This window comes from Alosa alosa, chromosome 10, assembly GCF_017589495.1.
Source record: "Alosa alosa isolate M-15738 ecotype Scorff River chromosome 10, AALO_Geno_1.1, whole genome shotgun sequence".
Taxonomy (NCBI): Eukaryota; Metazoa; Chordata; class Actinopteri; order Clupeiformes; family Clupeidae; genus Alosa; species Alosa alosa.
In genome coordinates this window covers 33,241,086-33,266,576 of record NC_063198.1, presented here as the reverse complement: position 1 = coordinate 33,266,576, position 25,491 = coordinate 33,241,086, and the positions used below count along the sequence as shown (strand labels likewise).

Here is a 25,491-nt window from a genome sequence, read left to right as displayed (position 1 = left end):
TATTCAAACATGATTCTCATTGTAAGGGAATTTTATATGATCAAGTAACAGACTGAATTGTGGAGGGCTTTGGAGGGAACCCGGATCATACCAGGATTAGAGTTAAACAACACAATTATAAGCATCCTGGTTCAGAAGTTGTGCTGTGTCTAGATAGGGTTAAAGGAACTCCAACTTTCTGGCAAATAAATTTATTTGGCGCCTTCCCCAGTGTTAGATAAGGGGATAAATACCGTTCTCTTCTCTGCGTGCAATAACCCAGTCTGACACCGTTAACCTAGTTTAGATCCCAAACATTTGGCCTGTTCCTTTAACGCTATCCAGACACAGCACAGACCACACACAGCTCAAAAAAGTCGCCGCCTGGCCAGTAGGCGGCGCGCGAGGTCTGGTCGCAGAGGAAGTGCGAACGGGAAAGGAAACAAGCCGTCGACATCAAACCCCGCCCACCCGGTCTTGCATTGGCGCGCTCTGGTGCAGCATTCTTACCGCTCCCCGGTGCCTTCGCCGCTCGCGCACAACTGCTGGAAATATGGCGGGCATGAGCGCTTCGGGTCCGGGTCCGGCTGCGGCCGCCGGCCCGGTTCAACAGGGATTGAAGGAGGCACTCATAGAGACGCTCACCGCTATCTTGTCGCCTGTCCAAGAAGTGAGAGCTGCCGCGGAGGAGCAGGTCAAAGTGCTGGAAGTGACGGAGGGTAAGCGCGATGTCGCTGGTTAGCTGCGCTGTAGCTTCCTGCCGAAACTGATGGAGATGACACCATGTGAATAGCAATGAGAAGAAACAAGGGCCTGCGCAGCTGTTGCACTGCGGTTGATAACTTCTCATAAGCCCGCAAATATACAACTATACCTGGTCAGGAAGCGTAGTGGACATAACTATCACGCCTAGTCGCGAACAGACCATTTAAGCTTAGCTTTGGTCCAGCTGTAAAGATAGCTAGTGTCAAGCCAAATTAACTGGCTTTGGACATTAGTTAACGTTGCCTGACTGAAGTGGGACTGTGTCAAATTGATAGCTAGTTGCTAACTTAAGTTTATCAAGTCAGTGAATGTTACACCTAGAACATGCGTTCATTATAGACTAACCAGGAAGAAGGCTATTTTGATCAATTGAAATGACGCAAACGCTAATTAAAGAGCGATGTATTAGTGTTTTATATGATTACACTTAGTTAATCAATATCATAACGCCACGTGAAGAACATATTGTTGCTCGGAACTTCAAAGACCAACTCACTTGAGCCTGATATTTATTTGTGCTTGTGATTTATAAGTAATCATCACTGGCTCGAGTTGATAATAGTAGCCTCCCCGATTTGGCCGTCCATGTGTTGGCGCCTGGCCGGTATCCCGGGAGTTCCCGCGCTATCCTCCAGTATGGATGCTCCGCGCGCTGATGGAGTTTCCTCAGCAGGCGCCAGCTGCAGCATCACCGCTGACGTAGCTGCCCAACGGGAGGGACCCCCTTACGAGACTTGGCAGCTTACTATGTTGACTTGTTTGTTTTAGACCGTTATGAAAATTTGACGGAAGTAGTGACTCATGCATTAGGTCTGTTTTTACAACAAAAGGCTCGAAAGAAACGACCTATATCCTGACAAATGAAAACCCCTCAAATCGGGGCGCCTGAAGAGACCAGCTTGTCTTGATTTGCACTTAAACATTTAGACTATTGTCCCCATAGTGACTGAAATATTTACAGAGAGGAAATATTTGTAGTGACCTCAGTCATCACCACCAACTTTAGGCACTGAGGTTAGCTGACCTTGGCGCCTTTCTAAACAAGCTTGGGTCAGCATGGTGCTGAATGGCTGTAGTGTGCCCACATTAAGAGCATCTCGCCTCCACTGTAGACCTGTGTGTGTGTGTGTGTGTGTGTGTGTGTTGAGGTGATGAGAACAGGCTCAGTTTGTGTTTGAGGGAGAGAAGAGAGAGTGCCGACCGTCAGCAGTAGTATTGTCTGCCGGCCGACTCTGCCCCTGATTAAATCCGTGTGTGTGTGGCTTGTCACACCATTGAGTTAAGTATGTGTGTGTGTGAGGCGCATTGCACTGCCGTGTTAATGGGAGGCTCCAAAGCAGGGACGCAGTGGGACTTAGAGGTAGACCTTTGTGTGTGTGTGTGTGTGTGTGATTTAGAGTGGAGCCTAGGGGAAGAGCTCATAAAGGCAGCATGTGTGTGTGTTTTCGTGCATGCGTGCCCACATTCTGGTTTTAGCACAGAACCAAAGGAAGCTCTGTAGGAGAAGCTGAAAGGGTGTAGTGTCTCCCGCCCATGTTGGGTGTGTGTGTGTGGCAGCTCTGTAGGACAAGCTGAAAGGGTGTAGTAGTGTCTCTGCCCATGTTGGGTGTGTGTGTGTGTGTGTGGAAGCTCTGTAGGAGAAGCTGAAAGGGTGTAGTAGTGTCTCTGCCCATGTTGTGGGGGTGGGTGTGTGTGTGGAAGTTCTGTAGGAGGTGTGTGTGTGTGGGTGGGTGGGTGTGTGTGTGGAAGCTCTGTAGGAGGTGTGTGTGGGTGTGTGTGTGTGTGTGGGTGGGTGTGTGTGTGGAAGCTCTGTAGGAGGTGGGTGTGGGTGGGTGTGTGTGTGTGTGTGTAGTGTCTCTGCCCATGTTGGCTGGGATGGCAGCACGTTCTCTTTGGTAGATAGATTGGTGTTATTAACTGGAAACGCGTCCTACAACTGACTGTGTGTGTAAGAGGGAGGCGTGGGGTCCACACATGGTTGTGTCATGATGTCACGTCTCTTGTGGTGATGTAGTCGTGTGTTCTTCAGAGTGTTGTGATGGTTTATGATTGGCTCTTCAGAAGAGTGTTGTGATGGTTTATGATTGGCTCTTCAGAAGAGTGTTGTGATGGTTTATGATTGGTTCTTCAGAAGAGTGTTGTGATGGTTTACGATTGGTTGGCAGCTGGTGTTTTGTTCACTTGGCTGATCGGCTGTTCCTAACAAGCAGATTTATTATTACATGTGCACGTGTGCCTGGCCCACACGCGTGCACACACACACACACACACACACCAAGTGTTGGAGTATTAGTATGTAGACATGTGGACACCTTCATCACACTATGATGTTCAGTGAGCATTTGCAGCATTTTGCTACATGCACAGAAGCATATCCTGTAATCTGAACTTGATTTGTTAATTGGACTAGAATATGAATGGAGCATTCCATAAGCAACTGATGTAAACACCGCAACTGAATATATCTGTATAAGCTCAATAGTGGGGATGCTGTCCATGTGAAGAGCTGCTGCACCCATCAACATCCCAATGCAACCTCTCCAGAGGCCCAGTGTCTCAATCTGACCTCTGACCTCTCTCTCCCTATCTCTCTCTTTCTCTCTCCCTCCCTCTCTTTCTCCCTCCCTCTCTCTCTCTCTTTCTTTCTCTCTCCCTCCCTCTCTCTTTCTTTCTCCTCCCTCTCTCTCCCTCCCCTTTCTCCCTCCCTCTCTCTCCCGCCCTCTCTCCCTCCTCTCTCTCCCGCCCTCTCTCCCTCCTCTCTCTCCCTCTCCCTCCCTTTCTCCCTCTCTCTCTCTCCCTCCCTCTCTCCCTCTCTCTCCTCCCTCTCTCTCCCTCCCTCCTCTCTCCCCCCTCTCTCTCTCTCTCTCTCTCCCTTTTTTTTCTCTCTCTCTCTCTCCTTTCTCCCCTCTCTCTCTCTTCCCCTCTCTCTCTCTCCTCTCTCTCTCTCTCTCTCTCTCCTGTTCTTTTCTCTCTTCTGTTCTCTCTTTCTCCTTTTCCTTCTCTGTCCTCCTGTTTTTCTCTTCTCCACCCCTCCTGCCTCTCCTCTCCTTCCCTCCTCTTTCCCTCTCTCTCCCTCTTCCTCTCTCTTTCCCTCTCTCTCCCTCTATCTCTCTCTTTCCCTCTCTCTCCCTCTTCCTCTCTCTTTCCCCCTCTCTCCCTCTATCTCTCTCTTTCCCTCTCTCTCCCTCTATCTCTCTCTTTCCCTCTCTCTCCCTCTATCTCTCTCTTTCCCTCTCTCTCCCTCTTCCTCTCTCTTTCCCTCTCTCTCCCTCTATCTCTTTCCCTCTCTCTCCCTCTTCCTCTCTCTTTCCCTTTCTCTCCCCCACTCCTGTCTTCTGTCCGGTGCGGTCCTCTCCTCTCCTCTCCTCTCCTGCAGAGTTTGGTGTCCACCTGGCAGCTGAGAGAAGCCCAGAGGGCTATCCCCAGATGAGGTCCCCAGTGAAAATCGTCCCTCAACCAGGGTTCAGATCCTGAGACTGCCCCAACCAGGACAGACCCCTGAGACTGGCTCTCTTTATTGCCCTGAGACTGGCTCTCTTTATTGCCCTGAGACTGGCTCTCTTTATTGCCCTGAGACTGGCTCTCTGTACTGCCCTGAGACTGGCTCTCTTTATTACCCTGAGACTGGCTCTCTGTACTGCCCTTTACTGCCCTGAGACTGGCTCTCTTTACTGCCCTGAGACTGGCTCTCTCTACTTCCCTGAGACTAGCTCTCTGTACTGCCCTTTATTGCCCTGAGACTGGCTCTCTTTATTGCCCTGAGACTGGCTGTCTGTATTGCCCTGAGACTGGCTCTCTGTACTGCCCTGAGACTGGCTCTCTGTACTGCCCTGAGACTGGCTCTCTCTACTGCCCTGAGACTTGCTCTCTTTACTGCCCTGAGACTTACTGCCCTGAGACTGGCTCTCTTTACTGCCCTTTACTGCCCTGAGACTGGCTCTCTTTACTGTCCTGAGTCTAGCTCTAAAATACAAACGGACAGCTCAATGTGTGTGTGTTGTGTGTGTGTGTGTGTGTTGTCTGCACAGCTGGCGTCTGTCATCTTGAAGCAGTATGTGGAGACCCACTGGTGCTCCCAGTCTGAGAAGTTCAGACCCCCGGAGACCACTGATCGGGTACGTCACCAACACACACACTCTTCTAAAGCCTACGCAATATGGTGGAGAAACAAACATGCACAAATATAAACACTCTTTAAACCTGACTAGGCTCTTGGTGTGTGTGTGTGTGTGTGTGTGTGTGTGTGTGTGTGTGTGTGTGTGTGTGTGTGTGTGTGTGTGTGTGTGTGTGTGTGTGTGTGTGCGTGCGTGCGCATGGTCTCCAGGCGAAGGCAGCGATCCGCGAGCTGTTGCCAGCCGGTCTGCGTGAGGCCATCAGTAAGGTGCGGTCGAGCGTGGCCTACGCCGTGTCAGCCATCGCCCACTGGGATTGGCCGGAGGCGTGGCCGCAGCTCTTCACACTGCTCATGGACATGCTGATGAGCGGAGATGTCAACGCTGTGCACGGGGCTATGAGGGTTCTTACTGGTACACACACACACACACACTCTTACTACACACACACACACACACACACACATGCTGCTGATGAGAGGAGATGTCAACGCCATGCACGGGGCTATGAGGGTTCTTACAGGTACACACACACACACACACATGCTGCTGATGAGAGGAGATGTCAACGCCATGCACGGGGCTATGAGGGTGCTTACAGGTACACACACACACACACACACATGCTGCTGATGAGAGGAGATGTCAACGCCATGCACGGGGCTATGAGGGTGCTTACAGGTACACACACACACTCTTACACACACACACACACAGACACACACACACGCTGCTGATGAGGAGATGTCAACGCCATGCACGGGGCTATGAGGGTGCTTACAGGTACACACACACACACTCTTAGACACACACACACACACACACACACACACACATGCTGCTGATGAGAGGAGATGTCAACGCTGTGCACGGGGCTATGAGGGTGCTTACAGGTACACACACACACACACACACACACACGCTGCTGATGAGAGGGAGATGTCAGCGCCGCACGGGCTATGAGGGGTGCTTACAGGTACACACACACATGCTGCTGATGAGAGGAGATGTCAACGCCATGCACGGGGCTATCAGGGTGCTTACAGGTACACACACACACACACACACACACTGCTGAGTGGAGATGTCTACGGAGTTATGAAGGTCCTCACTGTGACATACATATGAATAGACCCTTTCAAGAGAGTTCCATTATCAGCATCATAGTTGGCCCCACAAGACTTCCGTTTTAACATTCCATATGTTATCTTAATGCAGAGGAAGTAGATTGGGGCCCAAATAGAACGTTCAAGCATTGTTTTTGTTTTTATTGTTGAAAGGGTCTATAGTGAATGTGTGCGCTCTTAACCTGCGTGTGTGTGTGTGTGTGTGTGTGTGTTTTGCAGAGTTCACTCGCGAGGTTACAGACACACAGATGCCCCTAGTTGCCCCGGTGATTCTACCTGAGATGTACAAGATCTTCACAATGGCAGAGGTACTGTGTGTGTGTGTGTGTGTGTGTGTCGGGGTTGATTGATGTATGCGTGTTATGCAGTCTGCATGTTGGCTATTGATTGATTGATGTGTGTTTGATGTCTGATGTGTGTGTGATGTCCTTGCAGGTTGATTGATGTATGCGTGTTATGCAGTCTGCATGTTGGCTATTGATTGATGTGTGTGTGACATGTGATGTCCTTGCAGGTGTACGGCATCCGCACTCGCTCCCGAGCCGTGGAGATCTTCACCACCTGTGCCAACCTCATCTGTGCCATCGAGGAGGTGGAGAAGGTCAGTTTGCCACCTCCATCTTATCCGAGGGTCACCCAGTCCGTTTGCCACCTCCATCTGACCCGAGGGTCACCCAGTCATGTGTCTGTCAAGATGTCGTCCTCACGGCAAATTCAGAATTTTCTAGAATGGACTCTATGCAGGGCTCCATTTTGGATTTGCTTCCTACTGGGCAATCGACTTCCTGTTTACACTGTACACAGTAGGCTATGACAGATGACTAGCCTGTCAGTTTTAATATAGTAGGCCATTTCTAATTTGAAAAACATAGCTTAAGTGTTATCTAACCAGGTTAAGAACATTTTAAACCCTTTTCCTTTTAGCTGGAGGGAGTGGCACACAACATTTTCACAAAGTCGGTCTACATTACCATGAGACGAGGTCCTGAAGACGATGACTATAGAAAAAACGCTATATTTGCTAGTGTTTTAACGTAAAGAGGAAGTTTATATGCCAGTACAAGTGACGAAACCAAAAGAGTCGTGCATAGAGCCTTTTAATACAATTACCAGAATAACGGCTGACGGAGGTAGAAACCCAGTAACGTTTGAAGCTGTCAGTAAGCAGAAGATTTAGTACTTCCACAGATGAGAATTCAGTGTACCATGTTTTATGTGTGTTTGTGAGTGCTGATGTGTGCATGTGTCCTCTAGGGGGCAGCAAAGGCCCTGATCTTCCCCGTGGTGCAGCAGTTCACAGAGGCGTTTGTTCAGGCTCTCCAGATGCCCGACGGGCCCTCCTCAGACAGCGGCCTTAAGATGGAGGTGCTCAAGGTTAGAGAGAGAGAGAGAGACACACACACACACACAGACACACAAATACAAACACACTCCAAATGGCTGAAGGGCCTTCCTCAGACAGTATGCTCAAGATGGAGGTTCTTAACGTCCGACACAAACACACCATTCCTATACATTATGCATACATGTATACTCATGTGCACACACAAATATATACATACATGGAGAGTCCTGTCAATAAGAACCCCCCTCTCTCTCGGTCAGGCGGTCACTGCTCTGGTGAAGAACTTCCCCAGGCCCATGGTGTCGTCCATGCAGCAGATCCTGCCCATCGTGTGGAACACACTCACGGAGAGCGCCTCCTTATATCCTGCTCACCAGCTACGCAGTGTGTGGCTCTACCTGTGCAGGTGCAATCTGCTTGGTCTACCTGTGCAGGTGTATGTATCTGTGCAGGTGTATGTACCTGTGCAGGTGCAGCCTGGGTTGATCTACCTGTGCAGGTGTATGTATCTGTGCAAATGTCTCCTTATGTCGATGGCCTTTGTGTAGATGTTTGTTTTCTGGGCACGTGTACCTGGGGGGTATTCCATCAACCTCGCTAATAAAGGTGGCGCTTAACAGAAATAGTCTGGCTTGAACTAGCGTAGACTTTCACTTGGGGCTGAAGCCGTTCCATTAACTCAAGTTAGGGGCATCTTGGCCTCGTTTATTCAAGCAAGGTTTAGTTCAGCTTCATCTCTCTGCTCATGCACCAGGTAGAACAGTAGACCAAAAAACAGTAGATTGTGAAAAGGGATATATGTCGTAAAATTAAGACAATACTAGGCGATTTCTGTTCGATTTGGCAAGTGCCATCTACAGGATTTTCATCAAAGTCATCAAATTTAACATCAACATCAAAAAAGATTGCCTACAGAAATTGGAGAATAATGAAAGCATACATTTAAAACAACAATGCTAATGGTTTGAAATCAATTGGCGAAGTTTGATTGGCTTCACTCTTGAACACATAGACTATACAGTCTGCTTGAACAAAACAGTGAATGAATAAATAGTATAAACTCAAAACAACTTATGGAGATGCATATGGATATTCAAAACTATCTATAGCTTACATTCTTAGATTAAAAGTGTTCACTCCAAATAATTGTGTAGGTGTAGGTGAAATAAATAAAATAGTATCAACATAATAGCCTATTGTCTCCCATAAGTCCCAAGTGTTTAAATAAAATGATCTGAAATGCAATGGCTTTCAATTCAATTATGGCTAGTATTTAATCTGTGTAGCACACAGTTGATTTGACCATCATGAACAATGAAGCAGTTGAAGCAGTTTTAATTATTAGCTTCCTAGGCTACAGAATTATCCTTTGGCTTGCATCAGATATAATATAGCCCACTAGCAGCTGTCACTGAACTGCCTACCAAATGTGCATGGACCTTTATCAGCAGTAGACATATGTCTCATCAAAGATTATAACTAAAAAATGCCATTATCAAGGTGATAAACTAATGGGGAGCTTAACCTGCAAAACACGCTAAGAATGTAAACTATACACCACCACCACCGAACGCAAGTGGAGTTAAAACATTTTTAATAGCATAATCTTTATACATTCTTTGATGGGAATGTAAATCCTGCTTGGTGACACTGTCTAAAAAAACATTTCTAGGCCTACTTCATATTTTTGAAGTTGTAGGCTACAGGTGACGAACGCACAGGTTGACGGAACCATCTTTTTGGACTCGTTTTCCGACTGATTGGTGTTTTTGCAACACAGCTTAATTTAGCTTGAAAGTTAACCTGCTACGGAGCAGGTTAGTTCTGTGGCATAAATTCCCATGGTTACCAAGCTGGGATTCACGTTAACTTCATTAATGGAACGGAATTCTCACTAAAATTAGCGAGACTTATCGAAATAAGCCAAGTTTGGCCTTTAGCGAGGTTGATGGAATACCCCCCTGGTAAGGGTAGCTTATGGCTGACGGTCGTGGGTCTCTTCAGCTGTGATGTCATTTCCTTAACGAGTGGTGCACCTATGTGAGAACCGAGGTGAACTACACGGAGGAGGTGGACGACCCAGTGGACTCAGACGGTGTGTGTGTCCTCTGTCCTCTCTCACACACACCCAGCAGCTCTTCTGTAGTACTGAAGGAGAGGAAGCACATCTAAACATCTCTCTCTCTATCTATCTATCTATCTATCTATCTATCTATCTATCTCTATCCCTCTCTCCCCCTCTCCTCTCTCTCTATCTCTCTATCCCTCTCTCCCCCTCTCCTCTCTTTCTCTGTCTCTGTCCCTTTCTCTCTATCCCTCTCTCCTCCTCTCCTCTCTTTCTCTCTTTCTATCTATCCCTCTCTCCTCTATCTCTCTCCCCCTCTCCTCTCTTTCTCTACCTCTGTCCCTTTCTCTCTCTCAGGTGAGGTGCTGGGTTTTGAGAACCTGGTGTTCAGCATCTTTGAGTTTGTGCACACCCTCCTGGAGAACAGCAAGTTCAAGAGCACCGTGAAGAAGGCTCTGCCCGAGCTCATCTACTACATCATCCTCTACATGCAAATCACAGAGGACCAGGTGTGTGTGTGTGTGTGTGCCCTGCCGAGCTCATCTACTACATCATCCTCTACATGCAAATCACAGAGGACCAGGTGTGTGTGTGTGTGTGTGTGCCCTGCCGAGCTCATCTACTACATCATCCTCTACATGCAAATCACAGAGGACCAGGTGTGTGTGTGTGTGTGTGTGTGTGTGTGTGTGCGCCCTGCCCGAGCTTATCTACTACATCATCCTCTACATGCAGATCACGGAGGACCAGGTGTGTGTGGGTGTATGTGTGTGTGTGTCCGGCCCATGCTCATATACTACATGCAGATCACAGAGGACCGTGTGTGCGTGCACTTGCACACTTGAGTGTGTGTGCGTTTAATCATCACATCTACTGTCATCCCCTGTTTGCAGGCACTTTACATGCATAATCAGAGATGACTCAGTGTGTGGGGCTGATGACTACAGGGGTGTTTGTGTGTGAGAGATGTAGTCTAACAGTATTGTGGTGTGTGTGCAGATTAAGGTGTGGACGGCCAACCCTCAGCAGTTTGTGGAGGACGAGGATGACGACACTTTCTCCTACTCCGTCAGAATATCAGCACAAGACCTACTGCTGGTGGGAACGCGCCCTGTGTACCGTGTGTGTGTGTGTGTGTGTGTGTGTGTGTGTGTATGCGTGTGTGTGTGCATGGGTGGTTGAGTGTTCCCTTGGGCCTGTTCATATGTTTGTACATAATGCTGCATTTTAATATTCATAGTAAAGTAAAAAGAGTAAAAACTGAGCAGAATCTGTTCCAGTTGCAAGATGCTGCTGTTTGCAAGATCCTGCTGTTCGTTAGCAGTTGCAAGATGCTGCTGTTTGTTAGCAGTTGTCTGTTGGCAATTGTCTGTTAGCAGTTGATACCAGTTTTAGGGCTGGGACAATGCGTCGACGTAATTGATGATATCGACGCAAAAAATACGTTGACGCAAAAATAATGAAAGGCCGATTCTTCCAAGCATAACGTGCTGCTAAATATTTTTAATCTTACACCTGTGTTTTCCATACGTTGGCTAATCTGTGGCTGGGCACCATGAAATCAAAACCGGCCACCACACGTTGATGTTCTATGTTGTAGGCCTACTATTTAAATTAAAGATGAGATAAAATAATTTCATTGAGACACTTTTTACTCACACGACCTTTCCTCGCCCTGCCCGCTCTCTCTCGTAACGAGCCCGCTGATCCTCCTCTGCATGTGCATTTAACCCATTCGTACTGGATGCTGCATGACGCAACATTGACCCTCCTGCTGGATGCTGCGTAGCGCAGCATTGACCCTCCCGCTGGATGCTGCGTAGCGCAGCATGCTTTTTATTTCATGTTTCTAGGTGCTACAGAGGCTTTTCAGAAAACCCTCAGGAAATAAGGTTATTTAGTCTAGAATGCCATAGGATTCTATAGGCGTTTTTAGCAGGCATGTTAGGAGTAAATGGGTTTACAAAATATTCATGATTGTTGAAGGATTGTTGTTGCCACATAGAAGCACTGCATAGAACACAGTGGGCTAAATTGCTATTAAATCCGCTTAGCATCGTGACCATGCTGACCATAGTCTCCTCAATAACATGGTACATTGAGGAGACTAAACTAAGTTAAGTTACAGTATGCAATCAAGCAGTATCTCAAAGCTAACGTTAGAATACTGTTTGGATGTCAAGTTTAGCATGCTTACTTGCAGCTGCTTGTATTCATTATTCATGCAGGGCTCATTTTATTGACTCTGAATGTTCCCGATGTAAATGGGAAAAGTGTTTGTCCAAAGGAGAAGTACGAACCGTTATAAGTACTTATGAATTGCATCCACACATCAGCAGCCTTTTAACTGTGTTAATGTTAATTGCAAGGGATTCCCTAATTTAACGTCTTAAAATGACAGGGCACTCAATTAGACATACACTACTGAACTTTATTGAATGCTACCTCTGACTAAGAATGCATTTCTTTGCACTTGTATAGTCTTTTATTTTGTAATCTTAAAAGCAATAAACGTATATTGCAATGTTAAAGAATTCATGTTTTTTCATTCAGATATGTAAATAAACATGTATAAGTTGCTATTAGTGAATTAATGGGGAGATAATCGAATTGAAATCGGAATCGGACTGAAAAAAATGAATCGTTAGATTAATCGATGCATCGAAAAAATAATCGCTAGATTAATCGTTTAAAAAATAATCGTTTATCCCAGCCCTAACCAGTTTGTATCGATGCATTTCACAGTATTTTACACAAACAAATATCGTAGCAACATAGTGACAGAGGTTTTACACTATTGTTGTTATGGCTGACTGACTGATTTCATGACTGAGACTGGGAGTACAACTTGAGTACACCTGGAACGCAGCATAAGTGTGTGTGTGTGTGTGTGTGTGTGTGTGTGTGTGTGTGTGTGTGTGTGTCTGTGTGTGTCCAGGCAGTGGCAGCGGAGTTCCAGAATGAGAGTGCGGCCGCTCTTGCTGCTGCAGCAACCAGACACCTACAGGAGGCAGAACAGGCCAGGAGCAGCGGCAATGAGCACTGGTACGCACACACACACACACACACACACACATACATATATATATATATATATATATATATATATATATATATATATATATATATATACACACATATACATACACACACACTCCTGCAATAGATAGAGTAGTTGAAGAACAGTGACCGTGACGACTGGTGCATGCACACATTTATAGAAAGGTAGCTTTCCAACAAAATTGTAAGCTTAAGTGTGGTGTTTCAGTCCTGTAATTGTGTGTGTGTGTGTGTGTGTCCCGTCAGGTGGAAGGTTCATGAGGCATGTATGTTGGCCCTGGGCTCGGTGAAGACCATCATCACTGAGAATGTGAAGAATGGCCGTGTGCAGTTTGACATGCACGGCTTCCTCGCCAACGTCATCCTGGCCGACCTCAACCTGCCAGGTGTGTGTGTGTGTGTGTGTGTATGTGTGTGTGTGTGTGTGTGTGACAATTATATGACATTGTAGATTCTCAAGCTTTTTTTAACATCAATAGTTACAAATTGTCTGCTATGCATTGCCATTGCCAACAGCTCAAAAAGTGTTTCCAGTAATGTTAGTTTGTTTATCTTCTTTTTTATCTCTTTGTTTGTGTGTGTGTGTTTGCGCGCGCGTGTGTGTGTGTGTGTGTGTGTGTGTGTGTGTGTGTGTGTGTGTGTGTGTGTGTGTGTGTGTGTGTGTGTGTGTGTGTGTGTGTGTGTTTGTTTGTGTGCTGCGGTGTGTGTGCGCCGCAGTGTGTGTGCGCAGGTGTGTAAAGGCACGCCACACCCCTCCCTCCCTCAGCGCATCGCCTGCTTCTGCTGGGCCGGCCCTTCAAGGGCGGTGGTGGTCAGCTTCACCGGGCGCTACGTTCCTGAGCTCATCCAGCAGTTCCTCCAAGCCACCGTCAGCGGCCTGCACGAGAGCCAGCCGCCCCAGACGAATCTCCACCAGACGCGCTTATCTGGGGTGACACTTCTGGGCTCAGCCTATCAGAGGTCAGACACGCCCCCTGGGCTCAGCCTATCAGAGCTCAGACACACCCTCTGTGCTTTTGACGAGGAGTGTTTGGGAAGTTAGATGTGGAGGTGAGTGTGTGTGTGTGTTTGGGAGGTGAGATTGTGTGTGTGTGTGTTGGGGAGGTAAGAAGGGTGTGTTGGGGAGGTGAGGTGTGTGTGTGTTGGGAGGTGAGATGTGTGTTGGGGAGGTGAGATGTGTGTGTTGGGGAGGTGAGATGTGTGTGTGTGTGTGTGTTGGCGAGGTGAGATGTGTGTGTTGGGGAGGTGAGATGTGTGTGTGTGTGTTGGTGAGATGTGTGTGTTGGGAGGTGAGATGTGTGTGTGTGTGTTTGTTGGTGATGTGAGATGTGTGTTGGGGAGGTGAGATGTGTGTGTTGGGGAGGTGAGATGTGTGTGTTGGGGAGGTGAGAGATGTGTGTGTGTGTGTGTGTGGCGAGGTGAGATGTGTGTGTGTGTGTGGTGATGAGATGTGTGTGTTGGGGAGGTGAGATGTGTGTGTGTGTGTGTGTGTGTGTGTTGGTGAGATGTGTGTGTTGGGGAGGTGAGATGTGTGTGTGTGTGTGTTTGTTGGTGATGTGAGATGTGTGTGTTGGGGAGGTGAGATGTGTGTGTGTGTGTTTGTTGGTGATGTGAGATGTGTGTGTTGGGGAGGTGAGATGTGTGTGTTGGGGAGGTGAGATTGTGTGTGTGTGTGTGTGTTGGTGAGATGTGTGTGTGTGGGGAGGTGAGATGTGTGTGTGTTTGTTGGTGATGTGAGATGTGTGTTGGGGAGGTGAGATGTGTGTGTGTGTGTGTGTGTGTGTGTGTGTGTGTGTGTGTTGGCGAGGTGAGATGTGTGTGTTGGGGAGGTGAGATGTGTGTGTGTGTTTGTTGGTGATGTGAGATGTGTGTTGGGGAGGTGAGATGTGGTGAGTGGATGTGCTGACGGTGGAAGGTGTGGTGCCCCCTGCAGGTACTGCGACCAGCTGAAGATGTCGGAGAGCACCCACGTGCTGCAGCCGTTCCTGCCCAACGTGCTGGATGGTCTGGTGCAGCTGGCCGCCCAGTTCAGCTCCGAGGTAAAAGCTCACCTCACATGGAACGCCTGCACTGCCTCCTGCAATCACGACCCCGCCTTCACCACCAGCGCCGAGAGCAAGATCTGCCCCCTCACCATCGCCATCTTCCTCAAGTACAGCAACGGTAAACACACACACACACACACACACTCTTATGCAGACTAACAGCAAGATCTACCCTCTCAGCAAGCCTTACTCTGGGGAGACCCCTGTCCTCTGCCCCATAAACCCTGTGGTGGCGTCTCTAAGGAGCTGTCTCCGCTCCAACCTCACTCTTCTCATAGCGCCCCCCGGTGGCCATCTCACTCCTCTCTCCCCTCTCAGACCCGGTGGTGGCGTCTCTGGCGCTGGACATCTTTAAGGAGCTGTCCCAGATCGAGGCGTGCCAGGACCCCATGCAGATGCGCCTCATCCCCACGCTCATCAGCATCATGCAGGCCCCGCCCGACAAGATCCCTGCCGGACTCTGCGCGGTGAGAACTCTGTGTGTGTGTGTGTGTGTGAGGCAATGGCTTGTGTCAGCTTACGAGTGTGAGTGAGTGAAGGAAGGGCTTCTGTCAGCTTTGCATAATATCTAAGATGCACAAGCTGGCCTGTACTGTATGCCCACTTCTAACTTTCAAGGTGATTGTATTTTTTTTTTCGTTATTATTGATGATACATTATTGATGATGATGATGATGATAGTATTATTGTCCTGTCAGGCGATGCATCGACATCCTGACAACGGTGGTGCGCCACACCAAGCCCCCTCTGTCCCAGATGCTCATCTGCCAGGCCTTCCCTGTTGTGGCGCAGTGCACCCTCCGCACCGACGACAACACTACCATGCAGGTGAGACAGGGGGCGCCACTGGGCATGCTGCAGAGCCCTCTGCATTTCAACAGCCACCAAATAATAGAATGAATATTCCTGGTCATGAGTGCAGTGTGCCTCGTCATACCCAGAATAATATTTCTTTATCACCCATGTACATAAGACAGCTGCTAACTGCTAACACAACACTTCTGTCCATCTGTCCTTCTCTCCACTTCTCTCTGCCTTTGTATGTCTCTCTCTCTCTCTCTCTCTCTCTCTCTCTCTCTCTCTCTCTCTCTCTCTCTCTCTCTCTCTCTCTCACACACACACCGTCTCTCACACACACACCGTCTCTCACACACACCGTCTCTCTCACACACACCGTCTCTCTCACACACACACGTCTCTCTCTGTCACACACACCGTCTCTCTCACACACACACACACACCCTGTCTCTCACACACACACACCCTGTCTCTCTCACACACACCGTCTCTCTCACACACACACACACACCTGTCTCTCTCACACACACCTGTCTCTCTCACACACCGTCTCTCTCTGTCACACACACACCGTCTCTCTCTCACACACACACACCACTTGTCTCTCTCACACACACACACCGTCTCTCTCTCACACACACACACCGTCTCTCACACACACACACTGTCTCTCTCACACACCGTCTCTCTCACACACACACCCTGTCTCTCTCACACACACCGTCTCTCTCTGTCACACACACACCGTTTCTCTCTCTCTCACACACACACCTGTCTCTCTCACACACACACACACACCGTCTCTCTCTGTCACACACACCGTCTCTCTCTCACACACACACACACTGTCTCTCTCTCACACACACCGTCTCTCTCTCTCTCACACACACACCGTCTCTCTCACACACCGTCTCTCTCACACACACACCCTGTCTCTCTCACACTCACACACACACACACACACACACACACAGTCTCTCTCACACACACCCTGTCTCTCTCACACACATACACACACACACACCGTCTCTCTCTCTCACACACACACACACACACACACACACACACACTGTCTCTCTCTCACACACACACACACACACACACACCGTCTCTCTCTCACACACACACACACCTCTGTCTCTCTCACACACATACACACACACCGTCTCTCTCTCTCACACACACACACACCCCTGTCTCACACACACACCTGTCTCTCTCACACTCACACACACACACACACACACACACACCGTCTCTCTCTCACACACACACACACACACACACCCTGTCTCTCTCACACACATACACACACTGCACACACACGGGTCTCTCTCTCACACCACACACACACACACACACCCGTTGCTCTCCGCACACACTTACACCCACACCCACACACACACACACACACACACCCCAGTCCTCTCTCCTCCCGCACACACACACACACACACACACACACACACACACACACACACACACCGTCTCTCTCTCTCACACACACACACACACCTGTCTCTCCCATGTCTCCTGTCCTGTGGCATTATGCTGCTTACTGTGGGAGGCCAGGGGTTGAGTCTTGATTAGTGGCTAGACAGGTGGCTGGCCTGGCAGGATGAACAGGACCTGGCGAGGACTCCTCAGTCAGATCATGCAGATTGGGTCAACCAGTTCTTTCGGACCATTCAGGGTTCCACTGATGTAGGTGAGGCGCCTGGTCTGATCCCCACTGATCCACCCTTAGCCGACGCGCTGGCTGGTACCCAGCTGGAGGATAGATCCTCAAGAGACCATCACACTCAGCAGATGCAGCAGGCGGGGAACACAAGCGTCATGCAGGTGAGAGGCCAGCAGGGGGCGGCGCTGAGGCAGCACTCCCTGGGAGCTCCAGAGTTATTACATCATTCACCTCGACCTTTGACCTAGTCCAGAGACTTTCTAATGAGGAGACACAGCACTCTAATCATCCTCCATAGAAATGCATGGGGCTAGTTTGTAACACCAATAATTCCGCGGCAAAATGTCGACATGTGAATACATTGAGCCAATAATGTGGAGTGTTGAGAAGACATCGTGCCAATCATGTGTTGTGATCTCACTGCTGGAGCAAGATTGGTGTCGCGAAGTCTTGCACATGCGCATTTCTGCCTAAATAGATGCCCGATAAGAGCCCAAAAAGCCTTAAAGGACTTTGCCTAGTCTCTGTTCATTCCATCTGATCATGGTGTTTATTCCTTACAGTCTTGGATCATGGTTTTCATGGCGTTTTATTTCCTGTACTAGTTTTTCACCATGGTGTATATGGTGTTCATATTTCTTGTAGTCTTTGATCATGGTGTTTATATTTCCTGTAGTCTTTGATCATGGTGTTTTATTTCCTGTAGTCTTTGATCATGGTGTTTATATGTGCTGTAGTCTTTGATCATGGTGTTTTATTTCCTGTAGTCTCTGATCATGGTGTTTATACTCATTATAGTCTTTGATCATGGTGTTTATGGTGTTTTATTTCCTGTAGTCTTTGATCATGGTGTTTTATTTCCTGTAGTCTTTGATCATGGTGTTTTATTTCCTGTAGTCTTTGATCATGGTGTTTATACTCATTATAGTCTTTGATCATGGTGTTTATGGTGTTTTATTTCCTGTAGTCTTTGATCATGGTGTTTTATTTCCTGTAGTCTTTGATCATGGTGTTTTATTTCCTGTAGTCTTTGATCATGGTGTTTGCACACCTGGTCCACTCCCAGCTGGAGCCGCTGCTGGAGTTCCTGTGCAGTCTGCCGGGCCCCACGGGGAAACCTGCCCTGGAGTTCGTCATGGCCGAGTGGATGAGCCGACAGCACCTCTTCTACGGCCAGTACGAGGGCAAAGTCAGGTGAGACGCACGCACGCACACACACACACACACACACACACACACACACACACACACACGTGCACTGCAGTGAGTGTCACAGCAAAGGTTGTAGTCACCAGAAACACTGTAGGCGAGTAGTAGACACGCTAGTAGCCGGGCTAGTTTGGCATGTACCCAGTGAGCAAATCAACCCTGAAAAATGAAGTACATTGTGGCCTCATTTTAACAGCTATTGAATCCATCTAGTATGTCAGAATCAAATTGGGGCAGCCGTGGCCTACTGGTTAGGCCTTCGGGCTTGTAACCGAAGGATTGCCAGTTCATTCCCCGACCAGTAGGAAGAATGTTGGCGGGGAAAGTGTTTGAGCACTGCTCTCCTATGCCCACATCCATGGCGGAAGTGAGCAAGGCACCTAACCCCTCACTGCTCCCCTCGGCGCCCGGTAGCTTCAGGTTAGTGTGTGCTTCACCTCACTGTGTGTTCACTGTGTGCTCTGTGTGTTCATTAATTCACGGATGGGATAAATGCAGAGACCAAATTCCTTGTATGCGCAAGTATACTTGGCCTAGAAGCCTGATTTACAGAATCAAATAATGACTCCAGCTATGTGCCAAAGGCATGGGGAGATGTTACAGCAAGGACTTTAACACACACACACACACACACACACACACACAATCACTTATACACTCACTCACTCACTCCAGACTGATCAGTGTGTTGTTGGTCCTCCCTGCAGCACGGTGGCGCTGTGTAAGCTTTTGCAGCACGGCCTCAACACCAACGACAAGCGGTTGCACGACATCATCGTTAAGGGAGACGAGATCTTCACCCCGGAGGAGGGCATTCGCACACGATCCAAGTCAGCAAAAAGTAAGGGCACATCAGTCTCTCACTTTCTCACACACACACACACACACACACACACACACACACACACACACACACACACACACACACACACAGGCTGTGTCCCAAACTGAAAAACTCCTGGTGTCATTATTCAGCGGCAGTAAAGCTTTGAGTTATGTCTGAATACTTGTATACAATTCTGTCTTTAAAGATACCTTAGATTTGTATCCTTCAACCAAAGATTCTTCAGAACATCTTATCTGTTATCTCTACGCACACAGACACACACACTCATACACTTACTTTCCTCTCTCTGTGTCCGTCAGACCCTGAGCGTTGGACCAACATCCCGCTGCTGGTGAAGGTCTTCAAGCTGATCGTCAACGAGCTCTCGTCTGTGGTGGAGGCCAATGCCACTCGCAACTCTGCTGCCGACTGGAGTCAAGGTAAGAAACACACACACACACACACACACACACACTCGCAACTCTGCTGCCGACTGGAGTCAAGGTAAGAAACACACACACGGGGGGCGCTGTGGCACAGCAGGGTACGGGTCCAAGTGCCCACGGGGACACAGGGTCATATCCCGGTCCCACCCCATCTCTCTCCTCCACTTACTTCCTGTCTCACTCTTCACTGTCTTATACAAATAAAGGCAAAAAGCCCCAAAAAAAAAAAAACACACACACACACACACACACACACACACACACACACACACCAGCGTGTGACAGAAGTGGGAAAGCAAAGAATAAAACCCAATCAAGGTGGTTGACTCCTAGAAGACAGCATGGTGTTTGGCATTCTAGTGGTTTGGTCACTTTGGAGCTACAGCATGTTGCACACAGATTCTAGAGTGTGTCATGGAATGTGTGTGTGTGTTTGATACCGACATCACACTCCACTGTGATGTCGGTATCAAACACACACACGTTCCATGACACACTCTAGAATACTCTACAGTGGAGTGTGATGTCGGTAGCTAGGGCCTCAAGGACTGGGAAGGTATACATGTCAGTTCAGCTATATTGTTTGGTTGTGTGTGTATGTGTAGAGTCAGGAGGGATGTGGGAGGATCAGGAAGAGGAAGATGAGGATGAGGAGGAAGAAGAAGGTCTGCATGGACAGCTGCTCTCAGATCTCATCTCCTCCAATAAATATGGTAATACCACACACACACACACACACACACCACACTCACACACACACCACACTCACACACTCACACACACACACACACACACACACTCTCACACACACCACACTCACTCACACACACCACACTCCACACACACACACACACACACACACACACACACACACACACACACACACACACACACACACACACACACACACCACAGCATACACCATAGCAAACTTACAGGGAATCCACTCACACACTCATACTCTCAACGCCCAGTTCAGTACACACTCCTGTCATTCATATATATACTGTATATATTGACTTTCCTGTAAAATCACATAAGGTTTGTTGGTTGTCTTCCCCCTAATGTTTTTTTTCCCACTCAGATGATGATTACTATGACGACGATGATGAGGACGACCCAGACGCCTTAAAGGACCCTATTTATCAGATTGACCTTCAGGTAAACAAACGCCTTAAAGTTATGAGCTTTTTCCATTACTATTTGCTTGAGTGGTTGTAGTTAGCCCTACCTGTTTTTTCAATGGCAATTTTTTTTATTTCCTAATTGGTCATGGAAATTCACGATTTCTGTCAGGGAAAAGTCATGGAATTTTACATTTGACTTACGGCCTCTACACACAGCTGCGTGCGTTGCGTTGCGTTGCTGGAGACGCATCCCATTCACTTTACATGGGCTCACGTCATCCGTTGCCCAACTGAATTGTGGGTCCGTCAAATGCCGCGTTTCTCCCGCATCCGTGAGAAGTTCAGCTGTTGCTGCACCGACAGACGGCACCGCCAATCAAGCCAATCGACTGACAGCACCAACCAATCAAATTACGGTTATACTTCAAGTCATTTGCATAGCTACCGTCGGGAACACCCACTGGCATGCGTTGACGGAACGCAACTGTGTGTAGAAGCCGTTACAGTGGGATCCCTGGTAAAGATCTCACACACCACACACACATACACTCACAGAGCCTTTGTACAAGAGTCACTTACCCGTTACAGTGGGGAAAAAGGTTATTGTGAATGACCCGTTACAGTGGGGAAAAAGATTTATTGTGAATGTGAAAAATGTTTTAGTTTATTTCAAGTTCATTGCTAAATAGAAGCAATATTAAACATTAAATTAATGCATGTTGGTTTAAAGGGACACCAGGCAACGTTTTCGTGTTTATTAATCATCTTCGTAAGTCGGTATATGGTTAAATGACTCATTACAGGGGCTTAATGAAGACTCTCTCTCGCCGCCCTACTGCCTGTAGGGAAGAATATCCCACTTGCAAGTTCGGGTGTATCCTACCCACCGACCAAAGCAGGATCAGTTTACAGCACAGAGGCAGGCTAACTAAACGCTAGCTTATTGTTGCAAACGGTGTATAATGGCAGAGCCGATGAAGAAGCAGCTTAAAACTCTTGACGGAAGATGCAAAAAAAAAAAAAAGAGCTTCAGACCGAGCGAGGGGGAGTTTCGTAGAGAAAAAGCATCAGGCTTGCCTGGTGTCCCTTTAAAAAAGCGTACAGACATAGAGTATATATATTTAATACTCCTGATTCCTGATATCCCAGTGGTGGACGTGCAAGGTCACATCTGGTGCCTTGACGGCGACAAGAAAATATTTGTGTCCCTCTCTATAATCAAAGTTGTCCATCCCTGATCTAAGCTAGAATATCTAAGCTGTAGAAAATGTCAATTCATCCCTGTGTGTGTGTGTGTGTGTGTGTGTGTGTGTGTGTGTGCAGGCGTACCTGACAGACTTCCTGACCCAGTTCTCCCAGCAGCCGTGTTACAGCATGTTTTCAGGACATCTGAACGAGGCCGAGAGGAGGGTCCTGCAAGGCATCGGCCTGTGACACACACACCCCTCAGAACTCCTCTTGCTCTACTCAACACACACACACCCTCACAGAACTCGTACTCTGCTTTACACAACACACATGCACACACACACACACACACACACACACACACACACACACACACACACACACACACACACACGCCAGCCCATAGCTCATATACACACGGGACACAGACGTAATGCAACCCTGAGGCTTCTGTTTCCGTCTCTAGGGGCATCCTTCCAGCAGAGCAGTGTTTAGGGAAATGGAGATGATTGACAGGCTCTCAGCCTCATCCTCATCCTCACTCTTCGTCATGTTACGGACAGACCAGCACTTCCTGGAGGATGTGGAGTGGGGGGGGGGGTCGGGGTCATGACGGGGGTTGTAGGACTCTTGTGATGAATTCTAAAAGAGACTGGAGTTTCAGGAGGGGGGGGTTTCCTCCTCTCTCCTCTCGTGGAGAGGAAGTAAGGGCCCAGACGTCCTGTTTGCCCATAAGAACACGGACTGATCTACGCTGAGCACCACGGGTCCCAGTCCTCGCTGATTCGGAACATTGTGGATCTTCTGCGGAAGAAGACAAGAGAGACATTTGGTTGTCAAATGAACTTAAAACTCACGGTTTTCATGAAATGTCGGCGGCCTTATATTGTTCATGTGAATTTCTCTGATGAAATGCTCTTATTGGTCCTCGTCACCCCTGGGAGGGGCGGGCGGGTCTTGGGGATGGACACTGTTGCCGTGGTGACGTGGAGCACGCCGGCTGTTGTTGTACCCACTGGAGTTTGAGATGTATTTTGAAAATAAAGCGCCAGCCTGTCTCCTGGTCCATCTCCACCTCTGTGCAAAATGGCGTCTCAGCAGGTGCTCCTAGTGCTCCTAGTGCACGCCGTGGCGAACCCTTCGTGCTGTTTTAACATTTTCACTCTATGACCTGTATTTCTTCAGCCTGTTCTGTCTATAATTATACACATCATTTCTGAAAGGAGAATTCTGTGGGCTTTATTTACTGTCACTGATATTCCACATTCTGGGTTCTAAGCTAATGTTCCGAGCGGCCTACTCTGAACCTTCTGTACCTGCGGAGTTCCAATGTAGAGGCCTGTTCGAGGTCATCTTCATCAGTTAAAGCTACTGCTATGATAGATATGAGGTTTGAAATCACTCCTTTGTTGTGTAAACGCAGTGGTCACATATTTTGGGGGATTTTCAACAGCTGAAGTCACTGTTTTGATAATCAGAGGGTTTTAAACTTGTACAGACAACAGTTCTGTCTAGCAGGAAGTGCTCATCTGAACAGTCCACAGGATGCCATCGTTTTACACTGTTTACAGTCACTGAACACATTAAATGTTGAGTTGTTGGTCAGTAAACAGATTTAAATGGTTCCATTGGAACTGGAAGTTCAGTAGAGAAATAGCTAAATCCAAAGAAATAAAGATGTTAGACAAACAATAGCCTGCAGTAACGAATGGGACGTTTGTATATCCTGCCTGCCCACAGCAAAACCTGGCAGGGATGTGGCTTTTGTGTAGCCTAATCATGACGATCTTATGGCATGACACAATGGACATTCCTATTTTAAAAATTACTGGAATTCTTGTAAATCCTAGAAGTCCATGTAAGATTGTGGGCATTATTTGAAGTCATGTATTGAATTCAATTTCTACTGAAGGGGTCGTTGAGCTATTTGATTGTTTTATCCAATCACAGGATCTTCACATATCTTAGTGTTTACATTGGATCTAGCCCTTAGCGGTTACACTGTAACATTAGCCTCGGACATCTACACATTTAGTCTATGTGCTTAGAACTTGAGCCAGATGGTGACTTGTGAAACCATGATTATATTGAGATTCATATTAAAATTACAACGATTTGGAGTAGCTAGCCCTAAAATATTAACCGATGTTTCCATAGCCTATACTTTTTAATTTTGCGTGCTTTTATTGACAGTAGACCTAGGCTAAAGCCTAATCTACTAAGGCACAGTCGCGCATTTTGACAGCTGACCAAAAACACACAGGCCTGATATCTGCTTGTCTACGAGCTGCACACGCGAAGTGTAAAAGAATGACGGGCTACGGTTGAAATCAGCCAATTCCAGTGCAGGGTACACCCAGAATTGTCAGACCTAAATTTAAGACTTTTTAAAACCTTTTTAATACCACTTCAGATGAAATTGAATACCTACATCGCACCCATTCGGAGAGAAAATAAATCATATTGAAGGTAAGATTAAACCTCAAATAATTACTATTTACAAGTGTTTGAACATGCCAACATGAACATGACAGCAGTGCAGTGGCAACGCAAAGCTTTGTCGCGGTAGTAACGTGACTGAATGTCCCGCTTCATGGACAAATTCACACGGAATAGAACCTAGTTGATTTCAGGGATTAAAGTGGGGAAAAAAAATCGTTTGACTGAACTTTTTTCAGGTCATAAGTCATACGTTGTTCATATCTACCTATAGAGATAGCACCCCTATCGCGACCTATTGGTTTTTAATGTACAAAAAGATGCAAACAGCAAAGTAAAGCACCAAATAAACACCAAAAAACGAGGCTACTTAAGTTACTATATAATTAATGCCACCTACAGGTGAATGTATAGAACATAACAATCCTATGGTTTGTGTACCCTGTAGCCTCGTTTTTAGCCAATGCCATGAATAAGGCGAATTGAGAGTGTTCTTGATTGAGATTGAGTTTTCCTGTTGAACAAAACAATATTTCAATACCATCCCTGACCATTGCTGATTAGCCATTGCTGTTCTTTTCTACTGCAGCAATATTGTAGAAAGGTTTTAACACACTCTTATTTAATTACTTCAGGCCAAAAGTGTTTAAAGGGGAGATTTTTTTTCTTGTTAATATGCAATTCAACACTAAGTAAAATCTATAAAATCAAGTTTGCAAGACTTCACATTTCCTCATCAAAGTAACGAATCAGAACAGTCTAGATATTGTTCATATTTCCATTTGTTGCCTGTTTGCATTTAATGAAAACATGGTAATTTTGAGTTTTACAGACAACTCAAGTTTTCCAATGAGCAGCAATACTGTGTATACTCATGCAGGAGGTCTGCGCATCTGATAACGTGTTGCGCTTATGAAAGAACATGCGTAAGCCTACTTTTCTGAGGGCAAACACGGTCATTAGAACATGATAGATAAACGTAGCCTACCTCTGTCGTGGTGGCTAGTTGCACCAGGTAGGGAAGATGTCCTGAAGTGCAAGAACGTTAACCTTATGGCGGTCTTCTGATTGTTGGCGTGCTAAAACATTTTCCCTATTGCATCCATTAACAATTTTCTTGCAGCAAACCGCGCAAAAAGCAAACCCTGGCACTTTTTTTTTTACACCATGGCTTGTTAGTTCTCCCCGTTTACAACAGCCGCCCATCTCCATTTATTTTTTAACTTTTGACACCTGTGCCTTCCTTTATTGTTGCTTATGTAAAGCACATTGATGTTTA

At 47.3% G+C, this 25,491-nt stretch overlaps 1 protein-coding gene across 1 annotated transcript; it reads left to right on the top strand.

Annotated features, from left to right (window-relative positions):
• Window positions 1–461: 461 nt before the first annotated feature.
• Window positions 462–22,995, top strand: ipo9 (importin 9). Its single transcript, XM_048255528.1, is given in 25 exon segments — window positions 462–698; window positions 4,121–4,191; window positions 4,773–4,859; window positions 5,069–5,270; window positions 6,203–6,291; window positions 6,498–6,584; window positions 7,238–7,357; window positions 7,589–7,689; window positions 9,365–9,423; window positions 9,751–9,902; window positions 10,393–10,491; window positions 12,332–12,438; window positions 12,700–12,841; window positions 13,220–13,353; window positions 13,355–13,384; window positions 14,387–14,616; window positions 14,817–14,976; window positions 15,197–15,378; window positions 17,044–17,138; window positions 18,005–18,171; window positions 18,894–19,027; window positions 19,333–19,452; window positions 20,064–20,171; window positions 20,543–20,619; window positions 21,909–22,995. Coding segments are annotated over 25 exon segments (3,030 nt in total). The 5' UTR covers window positions 462–532; the 3' UTR covers window positions 22,020–22,995.
• Window positions 22,996–25,491: the final 2,496 nt, after the last annotated feature.